This window comes from Arvicanthis niloticus, chromosome 29 (genome assembly GCF_011762505.2).
Source record: "Arvicanthis niloticus isolate mArvNil1 chromosome 29, mArvNil1.pat.X, whole genome shotgun sequence".
NCBI classification, from domain to species: Eukaryota; Metazoa; Chordata; class Mammalia; order Rodentia; family Muridae; genus Arvicanthis; species Arvicanthis niloticus.
In genome coordinates this window covers 7,401,843-7,413,859 of record NC_133437.1, presented here as the reverse complement: position 1 = coordinate 7,413,859, position 12,017 = coordinate 7,401,843, and the positions used below count along the sequence as shown (strand labels likewise).

The 12,017-nt window shown below is 38.2% G+C and overlaps 1 protein-coding gene across 1 annotated transcript in view; it reads left to right on the top strand.

Annotated features, from left to right (window-relative positions):
* Positions 1–12,017, top strand: part of Adgrv1 (adhesion G protein-coupled receptor V1) — a 514,991-nt gene that overhangs the window by 60,534 nt on the left and 442,440 nt on the right. Inside the window, exons 22-23 of the mRNA XM_076927075.1 lie at positions 9,973–10,149; positions 11,044–11,224. Of these exons, the coding sequence (XP_076783190.1) occupies positions 9,973–10,149; positions 11,044–11,224 (358 nt within the window). The remainder of the gene's footprint in view (positions 1–9,972; positions 10,150–11,043; positions 11,225–12,017) is intronic.

Sequence of the window (12,017 nt, the reverse complement as noted above, 5' to 3'; positions counted from 1 at the left end):
CCGGTGTCACAGAGCTCACTATAGCTTCAACTGGGACACCGAGATCTCTGCAATTTTATGTGGTCCCCTTAGTTTATGTGCAAACACAAGACTAGAGATCTTTAGCTATTTTTTTTTTTTTGTAAACTTGAGAAATGTCACATATGTTGATAAATGGTTCTAAACTGCTCTTTCACATTTATTTACTGATTATTTATTTATTATTTTTTTGTGTGTATGGGTGTACATGTGCCATGCTGTGTCTCTGAAGCTCAGAGGACAACTTGTGGGAGTCAATTCTTCTCTTCTGTTGTGTTTGGGGATCAAACTGTCTGTCATCTCATGGATCAAACTCAGGAGCTTGTTGGCAAATACCTTAAGTTTTGAAGGTCTTAAATCACAAATACATGTTTTTCAAATATTCCATGCTATAAGATGAGGTTTTCTGTTGCGTTACCAAAGTGAGTGGGGAAGATTGTTGGCAGTCAGGAGCACACACTGTTCTTGCAGAGGACCCATGTTTGACTCAAAACCTTTTGTAACTCCAGCTCCACACTGCTAAAATCTGTGCTCACACATGCACGAGCATGTACACATGCACTTGTGCACTTAAACAAATGTGGTGGTGGGCTATGAGAATTACTCAGTGGTTAGAGTGCCTGCCCTTGTCAGTGTAAGGACTCAAAGCCCAGGGAAAACTAGATAGGTACGGCGGCTACCTGAAATCTGGGACTCAGGAGGCAGACAAATGGATGCTTGGGGCAAACTAGAGCAACAGAAATCTGTGAGCCCTGGGTTTGGCAGGGCACTCTGTATCAACAAATAAAGCGGAGAGCTATTGCAGTAGAGATCCAACATGAACTTCAGGCCTTCATGTGCACATGCAGGGTGGTGTGGCCACGCGTGTGTAAACACAGATTCCCATAGGTATACCACATACGCATACACCTGCACACGCACAGCACATGCATGTGTACACACACACTCACATGCACGTACACATATCCATGCACAGACAGGACTGAAAGCCATGGTGGGTAAGTGAAGAAAGGCCCAGGCACAATGAGGCATCATGAGCCGGATTAGTTGCTCATCTCATGGACTGTCATCTTTTTCTTGGGGGAAATATGGTTGACAGGTATTGTTTATGTAGACTTTGGAATTTGGCTGTTGATTATGAGAAAAGTAGACCATGGTTCTGGTTGGCAATAAAAAATTCAGCCTTTCACATGAAAAAAAAAATCTAAATTTTAGAAACTTTTATCAGCCAAAGTGAGTTTGACTGTTTTTCCAGTATTTCAGATGTTTGAGATAATGTTGTCAGTGACCTATACCAGTGTGATTGTTTTGTATAATTAAATATGTCAACATGTGTGTAATATGAAGAACTCATTAAGGTAAGGTAATGATGCTCTAAATTATCATTGCATGAATAGAAGATTGATTTCTAGTGCAAAGTGGGCAGTGGGTTAATATGTAGTCCAATGTGCTTATAGGTTTTATGTGGCACTAAACTCTAAAAAACTGCCACTTTTCAAATTTTGGCGTAGCACTGCAGAACCCATAATTATCCTAAAAGTCTATGAAGATGCCACTGTTTGTTTTCCAGTTATGAGTGCAAGGCTGGATGATCCTCTATCACCTCAGGTAGAACACCGAGAGTTGTTAACACATAGGCCCAAATGGAGCTATGATTTTGGTTATGAGAAAAGCAGATCATGGTTCTGGTTGGTAATAAAAAATTCAGTCTTTCACATGAAAAAAAATCTAAATTTTAGAAACTTTTGTCAGCCAAAGTGAGTTTGACTCTTTTCCAGGACTTCCGATGTTTGAGATAATGTTGTCAGTGACCTATACCAACTGTGCACCAGCTACAGCTGTTCTCTATTAAGCAGACTAGAAAGACAACAATAGGAAATGTTGTTTTGCGTTACTCTTTGTCCTTGTTTTAGTATTTACAGTTATTACTCAAAATACGTGCTGTTTGGGTTGACAGGTAGGCTTATGGCTGCATTGCAATGAGTTATTAGTCAGTACTTATTTCATTGTTACATTTTTAGTATGGTGGAGAACTCCAGACTTCAGGGACATACACAGAAAATATTTAGACTTCTCAGTCATTTTATGAATGTGCAGGTTCACAAATAAAAAGATTGGAGAAGTCTTTATTTACTCTATGCTTCTTATGACCTTGAATTTAATAGCTACCTGGTTTATTTTTTAGAAGTATTAAGAATGACCATAATTACTTTGATGTTTTTTCTCACTTAATTTTTATGTTTATTATTTTTTTAAAGTTTTGTTTTGTCATGTATGCATTAACATGATACTGGATCATATAAGGGCATTTTCATACATCTATGTGATATACTCAGAAAACATTAAAGCTCCCATATTTCCTTCCCTTCTCCTTCACACCCCTTGCAAAGCAGATTTAGATCTAATTCTGTACCCCCAGAACTCAGTATGCTTGATTAGGTATGGTGTTATGATTACTGGCTTTTGAATGTGGGAAATTCAGGAGGACATATTCCCTTTGTAAATCTTTCTGTCTATGCTTTAGTAGTTTGCAATAATCGTATGAATGTATGAGGTGATATAATATTTCCCAGCTGGAAGATCACTTAGTTTATGCACAAATGTCTTAAGACGGCATGTTTCATGACACACTTTCATGATATGTGCTTTGCTCTCTCATCTGTCTTCTTGTGATACTCTATGTGGATGTACACAAAAGTCTCCCCCAGATTAAGTTCATTCTCCTTAGTCTGCCTTGCCTAGCTTGCTCTTGTTACTCTGTTTGAGAGTCTATGCCTCATATACCCCTACCCTTAGTTTTACCTTCTCCAGGAAGATTCTGATGACACAGCAACAAGACGAAACCAACCAACCAACGAAGCGAGCAAGCAAACAAGCAAAACACAAACAGAAAACATAAATTCTTTCAATTTCCAATGCTGCTCATGCTGAAGATAGTTACTGTTTTCAAAAAATCCTGTATTTGATAGCAATTCTTTATAAAAAAAAATATCAGTTAGGTATTCACAGTTAGATTGAGCAAGATTGTGAGTATAATATACATGTATCACATAAATTAAATGCATAATTTTTATACCTTATTTTATTTATCTTTTAAAATTATCTTTAATATTTTTTTTTACAGTCCAGTCTTTATGCCCTTCCCTGTCTGCCCTCCAACAGTTCCTCATCCCATTCCTCCCCCACCTCGCACGAGTGGATCAGAGCTCTGATGAGGTGTATCAAATGATTGCTTGGATTGCAGACAGGATCTGTATTCTGTAGATGGCTGGTTAGACCCAGCACCGTACCCATCCACATTATTATGTGCCTTCTCCATGCTTGTTACAACTCTGTCCAGTTTCTAAATTATTTCTTCTTTAGCTCAGATCATAAAATCATGTACGCCATGTAACTAACTGATGAAATTACTGTTTTGCAATAATTCATAGAACTTGTTAGACTCACATCTTGTTTTTATTGGATATTTTATTTATTTGCATTTCATATATCATCCCCTTTCCCCATTTTCCCTCCCTAGAGAACCCCTATCCCATCCCTCTTCCTCCTTTTTGCTTTTATACCATTTTAATTACATGCATGTATTAAAGTCAGTTCTAGGTTGAGGAACTAGCAATACAATAGATAGTCAAGGAACAAGCAAGACAATAAACACAAATAGTCAAAGAACAAGCAAGGCAATAAACAAAGTTTCGTGAACCCTCCCGTGATCACTGTTTCTAAGGGCTTGTTAGGATGGCCAAAATATCTGAGCCTACTTCTCTGTCCTAGCCCAAAGTCATTTTCATGTCTGAAGCCTACTTTCTTGTTCTAGCCTAAGATTTAGATTCCTGCCTGAAATTACTTCTTTGTTCTAGCCTAATGTCAGAATCCTTCCTGAAACCCACAGGCTCAGTTTTGTTTATGGAATTAAAAAAGGGGGAGAGGCAGAGAGCTTTTCCGGCTGCTTGGCAAGAATCTGACATGGGCCATGGACAAAGAAACGGGCTTCAGACTCACGTATTATAATGAATCCTTTGATTTGTGTTCTTATTCACTTGGCTTAAGAATCAATGTAGAAATGGCTGGGAAAGATCATTGTCTTCACTTAACTGTTTTAAGCAACTACCATATTATATGAATAAATTCCTTTAGTATTGTACCAATATGGTACAATCCTTCACAAAGCATCACCCAAACATTACCTTCCAAGGCTAAATTTTATAACATCTGCGCATCTCAAAAGCATTCCTTCAGTTAAAAAAAAAAAAAAAAAAAAAACAGAATAAAAGCCCAAACTGGATTTGTAATTTTTTAGCTTTAATTTTCTTTTTCAACTGAAAAGCCTGATTCACGTTTCACACAACTGCTGTTTCTGAGCAAACAGACTTGACAACTCTGCTTATTAATTACCCCCACTGCTCATCTTCCATTGAACTCCCATTGATCTTCCGTATGAGCATTTGGCAAAATGGTGGCTAAGAACGTGGTACTGTAGAGATAGCCCTGTAACTAAGAACATGTACTGCTCCTCCAGAGGACCCGAGGTTTGTTCTCAGCATCCATATTGGGCAGATTACGACTACCCAGGATTTCAGTCCCAGGGACATCCTGCTTTTTTCTTGCTTCCAGGGCACCTGCACTCCTGTTCACATGCCTACACACTTATACATACGTGTAATTAAAATGAGTTAAACATTTAAACCAAAAGAGGATATACAGTATTGAGAAGCACGGTTTCTAGTCTGAAACCGAGTAAAGGTGGCCTCAAAGATTACAGTGGATCCATTCACTGGCCTCAATGTTTGTGTCAAGACTCTAAAGTCATTTTAGATAAATATGATAGTTAGGTAAACCTTTATATATATATATATATATATATATATATATATATATATATATATATATCTTGATTGTCAGTAATTAGACTTTGTAGTTCATGGCTTTTCCAAATGTGTCAGAAATGTCAAATTCATGTTTCTAGGCATCCTAAATCCAGATGCCATACCAGGATAAGATGTCAGATGGGGGCGGGGCAAAAGCATAAACCTGAATTTAAAGTCTCTGTAGACTATGTATACAAATATAGTGGAGCTATATTAACAACAACACAATGTCAGGGGAGGCTTATTTTTGGTCTATATATTATTTATTAACATTTATAGTCTATTTTTAGCCAAGCATCCTAAAAGATTCATTTTTATGGACTCTTGACACTTAAAAGAAACTTTAACTGAAATTGTTTAGGTATACATTGCTAAATACAGCACACACTCATTACATTTTTCTGTTTAAACCTCATACATGGTGTATATTTGAACATACTTGTATGTCAGGAGGTTATAGATTTGGTTGACGGTTTTACTACTTTGAAGGTGTAGTGTGCAAACAAAGTTTCATTCCAGTTCTGATCTCCCCAGGTCATGCTTTTAAGTCTAAAAAGTCTCTTTACACATTTCTAAGTAAATCTTTGGATTTATTTGCTCCCTGTCATTTGCCGAAAGAACGTGTTGAATATTTACATATTCAAATCAATGGCTTATTAGCTTATATTGTACAAAAATTCATCCTTACTAAAATTTGGAGCAATACCAAGGCAGACCCCAAGCCCAGGAGGAGTTGGCCAACACAAAGGGGACTCAGTTTGTCTGTGTATATGTGTGTGTGTGTGTGTGTGTATGTGTGTGTGTGTATATGTGTGTGTGTGTGTTGTTTATCTGTTTCTGTTATTTTTATTTTGTTTCAGTTTAGTATTATTTTTGTCAAAGAAAGGGCATAATGTTGGATGCGTGGAGGGTAGAATCTGGGTAAAGATGGAAGAGGGAAAATAATATGACCAAAATATATTATATATATTTATCAAATAATAAATAAAAACAAAATTTGAAGGACAAATTGGAGCAAATCAATTGTCATTGTGTTGGAAGTTGAAATATACAGTAATCCTGCTTTTCAGTATGTATACATTTTTTCTCTATAAACTAAGGCATTTTTTACATGGCATTTCTCTGATAATACATGCATGTCTCTATTTTTAAGGGATGAAATATTTGTACATGATAATGTATTACTAGATTCTATGTATGGTGTTTGTTTAATTTCCGTCCAAGTCTGGCAGTCATTATGATCTGTTTAAAAGGGTCCATAAGGAGCTGGTGAGCACACAGTGAAGGCTCAGAACAGGGACCCTGGACCACACTCTTCCCATCACACATTTGCTCAGGTACATCCTGCCAGTGTGCAGATGCCAAGCAGAGCCCTGAGAGGAAATCACACAGGAGGTCATACTGTGCATGTGGGTCTTTTTTTGATGCTTTGTCCTCGCTTCAGCCCTTAAGGTTGGCGGTCCTAACCTATGGAACTGTCAGTTCTGTTTTAGCATGCTCCATGACTTCCTGGAAGCCGTCACAGTCACTAGGTCAGGTAGTTAGAGCCCTTTAGAGAGACAGTAGCAGTAGATACTAACTCAAAGAACACTATCACTGATGCTTAAGAAGCAAGATGGGGACCAAGAAACAGTGTACACAGGACACAGTAAACATTTAAGGCATCCAATAACAGATGTTCTGTGGTCTTGCGAAGAAACTCAAGTTTACCTGTAAGAATGGCCCTAAGATTACAGATTAATAGATACCCTGAAGTGATACATGGACAGTTATTTAAAATCAGAAGAAAATTGTATAACACTAGACATGAAGTGTGACTCACAACACGAATGCTCAACTGAGGTCTCTGGTAGATGTTTGAGGCATGTGTGTATTTTTCTGTTGCTTGTTTTAAGTGGGAATAGTTTTCTGTGCTTACAATGTACCTTGTGGGTGACCTTAACAATTATAACCAAATGCAAAATTCAGTGTGTATGTAAGTTATGTTTTGTGAAGGGCTTATTTTCTATTGAAAATCATTTTTCATACGGTATATTCTGACCATGGTTCCCCTCCCCTAACCTCTCTACTCACCCCACTCTATGCTCCCCCATCCTCCACTCTATTTAGAAAACAGGCAAATGGGCAAGTAAAAACCAAACAAACCAGAATGAAAAACAAAGCAAGGAAAAAAAAAACATAAGAAATACATACACACAGAGACACCCAGACACTCAAAAGCAAACCCCATAAAAACACAAAATCTGAAATCACAATATATAAACGAAAGGTCAAAAGATAAAAAAATCCGAACAAAGCAATATGAGACAAAGCTCTAAAAAAAAAAAAATACCACTGAGTTTGTTTTGTGTGGGCCATCTACTGTTGGGCATGGAGCCTACCCTTAAGTGTGCTTTGTATACCCAGTGAGACTCCATTAGAGAAAACTGTTTCCTTTGTAAGCAGTCTGTCAGTTGGAGATCGATGAGGGGGAGCTCACGTCCACCTCTCCCTCTCAACACATTGAAACAATGTCATGACATCAAAACAATTTTATCTACTGTAATTGGATGTGCCTCCTCCTATCTGAACTCACTGCTTGCATTTTCTCAGACTGTCTTGATATATCACTTATCAAATTTTATGTCTGGATACTCCTTATATATGGCCTTTGATATCATTTATCTTTTTTTTACTTCCAAGTTTATTAAATCAATCCTGACCTCTCTAAAATTGTAAATTCATTCCACGGCTGTCAATTTGAAACCTTGTTGTGATGTTTCAATAGCCAATTAAGTCAGTATATATTTAGAACTCATCTTTAATTCTTACAAAAATTCCTTGACATTTGATAAGGAAGAGTCATAGATGAGCCTGCTTGAAATGTTGGCACTTGCTGAAAGCAGGCCACTTTCTTTCTACTACTCTATTCAGAGGTGACTGAGAAGGACAGAGAGACAAAGGTATAAACAGCTTATTGGACAATTCATCTTAAGATGGAGGGAGAAATGCCTTGAAGCATGAAGGCATGCATACTCTCGAGCAAGACTAGTGACATGGCTTAATTACTAGGGATTTAGAAGAATCAAGACAACTAGAAGTAAGGTTGTTTGAAGAAGAGGCATGCAAATCAGAGCTAAGTTTGTGAATGACATTTTTCAAGTGATTGTCAGCACTCAGAAAGCCAACCTGAGACTTCGTTGCTTATCAGCCAGATTTTCCTCTACCACCACCTCACTGCTGTCACTAACAACAGCATGATGGGGGTTGTACATGGATATAATAGCATAAGTTTCATTGTTCTAAGACTCATCTACAAACTAATGTTCTCAGGCAACAAACAGCGGCCAACGTCAAGCACTTGAGTGGTGGGTAGATCCATCACAGCCACAGGAGCAACATTTCATTCTTAAGAGAATTGATGTAGGTAATGGGTTTGCATTCCTAGTACTTCTTACCAGCACCAACACTGGTAAAAGGGTGTCTGTTTTAACCAGTTGGGAAGATGTTCATGTGGTCTCAGATTATGTGAAGTTCTGACAATAGGCACGTAGTCAGAGAAATCACTTACCTTTCTACCATCTCACCTGAAACAAATGCCTTTGATGGCTTGTGAAAGGCTCAGGTAAGTTGCTAGCTTAGACCTTGCCTTGAAGAGTTGGGATATTGTCCCCAGAATGTCCTCTGTGCAATCAGTGTTGTTATTAGCTTCTGTGTACTTGGTAACTGGAACCAAAGCCCAGGAAGCAGGAAGTAGGAATGAAACTGGCCTTAGTCACACAAGTCTTCTGATTCACCATCTGAATCTGTTTCTAGCTTTTGTCCTTCTCACACCACCACTTTTCGGCCATGACTCGGTTTCTGGGAATAACTTGTCTGACAGAAGACACTCCTAGAACTTCACTTGAACCCTTATCTGGTTGCTAAACTTTGTACCACATGGCCACCAGACAAAAATCTGACATGTTGACCCACGTGTGCCCCTCCTGTTTACTTCAGAGCCATTTGGGTTCCTGCTGCTCCTTGAAATTCAGGATTTGCTGGAGAAAGTCCTGACAAGTTTAGTTGCTTTGAGAAATCTTTCCACTATTACCTGCCAGTAGACAAGGTTCCAAATCAGTTTTCTCCAGCACTAACAGCAGCACCAAGGAGAATCTAATGCTATGAGAGATACTTGCCTCTGTTCAGTGCAGTTCTTTCCCCATAAATTATGTATCCAAATGTCAAAGTGAAGTCAAACTGAGACCCTATGAAGAGGATGCAGATTTATTTAAAAGACTCCAGACTTCTTGGTCCATATAGCTTTGACTCATTGTCTTAAGGTATTTAGACCAAACATTACCTTTTATAAAATATGTATAGCTACATTTATGTATGCTTTTTAAGTGTGCATAATAAAAGCATTACAAAGATATCAAGCAGAGCATAAAATATTCTCCATATTTTGTTTCCTCCATATGAAACATTCATTTCCCCTTAATTAATTAATTGTTTAGTTTAGGAATCACAGCCTTACTGTAGTCCAGGCTGGCTTGGAACTCACAGAAATCCTGATCTGTCTTAGTTCCTCAAGTGCTTAGATTTAAAGGCATCTAGTTAGATATTTCTAAAGTATTTACCTTTTGTGCTTTGTATGAATCCCAAATAATTCCACCCAATGCTGTATATCCATGCTTTTATACCCATTCCTAGGATGCTCTTGGTGATGTGTCTAGTTTCTGCCCTGATTTGGTCTGTCTGCACTTTATCTTTTGTTATACTGTGAGACTCTTTTTTTCTTTGGAATGCCTTTATTCAGTGGAAGGATTGTACATTGTTTTGGAAAAAATATATTTTGTAACCATCATACCTGGCACTGTGCCTAGCAGGAGATAACTACCAGGGAACGGCTTACGGATGTAGTAGATACGGTTGTTTTTGCTTCGTAGCTACTAAGCATGGGAGAAAACTATGCTCTCAAATATACTTTGCAAATGTAGTGGCCCCACGCCTGTCTAGAGGCATGGAAAGTTATAGAACTATGAAATAAAGAGCAGAAGGACTCACGACAACTAATTTCATCACTGTGTCAATGGCCATGCACTTAAAAATTACTTATGCTCAATTACAGATGACAGAGGAGGGGTCCACCGTTTCCTGTGTGGTAGAGCGAACCAGGGGAGCTCTGGGTTCCGTTCGTGTTTTCTACACTGTCTCCCAGATTGAGTCAGAAGGCGTCAATTACCTCGTTGATGATTTTGCTAACGCCAGTGGCAGCATCACCTTCCTGCCTTGGCAGAGATCTGAGGTAAACTCTGCTGCCTGCATTTCTTTGGATGCTTCTCGGAAAGGATTTTACCATCTGTTTATCTACTCATTGATTAGCAATTCCTTGGTGTTTACGCATTTAAAACTATGTGTGAAATTAGTTGTATCCATTATTCTGTAAGACAGAAAATAAAATGGCTTTTCTCTAAGAGAGAAATTAGGAGTTTTGAAAGTTAGTTTTGTAAATTCTTTAATGATGGTACAATAACATTGATAAAGCTTGAGGATATATCATCCCAGATTTGCATTATTCAAACTTGTTCTTACTTATCTATTTTGAAACATATAAAGTAGCTCCTGGACTTGTCATCTTTCTCACTCAGACTCCTGAGTACTGGTACAGATGTATTACCATTCCTATGTGTTTATATTGCTATCGCAAAATGCTCTGCACAGGGGAGTTTATAAACAGCGGCAATTTTTTGTTCATAGTTATAAATCATGGGATTCCCAAGGGCAGGATGCTTGTAGATTTGATGCTTGCTGAGGCTCCCTTTCTGCTCCAAATCTGTGGCACCAATCGACTGTGTCATCTAGTAGAAGGCATAAATGAGCTTCCCACGGCCTTTGTCGTAAGGACACCTATCCCATTCAGAGAGTCTCCTTGAAGACCAGGTTTCTTCCTAATACTTGGGAGCAAGATATTAACATCTGAATTTTGGGGGTATCACATTCAGCTCATTAAAGCAAGCATTACTAAAGAATTAATATCCTCAGATCTCTTTATATTTATTTAGCTGCCTACACAGGTATATATGTTTAAACATGAAAGTTCATGTGAAATGAGTGACGTTTGATGGCTGTTTGAATCATCTATTATTTAATTGGTTGTTTTCTTAAGTGGCCATCGCTACTGTGCTTTTGGATTAAACAGGTCCTGAATCTCTATGTTCTTGATGAGGACATTCCTGAGCTACATGAATATTTTCGGGTGACGCTGGTGTCTGCAGTTCCAGGAGATGGAAAACTTGGTTCAACTCCCGTCAGTGGTGCCAGCATAGACCCTGAGAAGGAAACCACAGACATCACTGTCAAAGCCAGTGACCACCCTTATGGTAAACCGCTCTGCTGCATTAATTGTTCTCTCTTCGCTTGCTGTTCACGTTTTCTCTTTCTTTCTTCTTTTCTTTTCTTTTCTTTTCTTTTCTTTTCTTTTCTTTCTTTCTTTTTAAAGAGCCCCTTATAAGTAAATCTGAACTAGAACTCCCTTAAGACCTCTGCAAGCATGAACATCTATGTTGTGTTTTGTAGGGCATTGACTATGAAAGATAATGTAAAGATCAACTTCTTAGCTTACGTAATACATTCAGAAAGTCTTGCATGTTATTTAAAGTGAAAAAGTACTTTTATATGGTTATCAAAATTCATATAATTAAAACACTTACGTTGGCCCATGTGTTTGTTAGAGTTTCCATTGTTGTGAAGAGACTCTATGACCAAGGCAACTCTTATAAAGGGAAACGTTTAATTGGGGCTGACAGTCTGTTATCATCGTGGTAGGAAGTGTGGTGGCATCCAGGCAGACATGGTGCTGGAGAAGGAGCCAAGCATTCTCCATGTTCATCCACAGAGAGCAGGAGGAGACTGTGTTTCACACTGGGTGGAGCTTGAGCATAGGAGACCTCAAAGCCCACTCCCACAGTGTCACAATTTTTCCGACAAGGCCACACCTTCGCCAACAAGGCCTCACCTCCGAATAGTGCCACTTGCCATAGGCCAGTCATTCAAACACATGTCTGTGGAGGCCATTCCTATTCAAACCATCATAGTATGTTAATATTAAAGTAATTAAAAACTTTGTAATTTTTATTTTATTATATTTCAACAGATAGAGTGTTAGTATAGTAG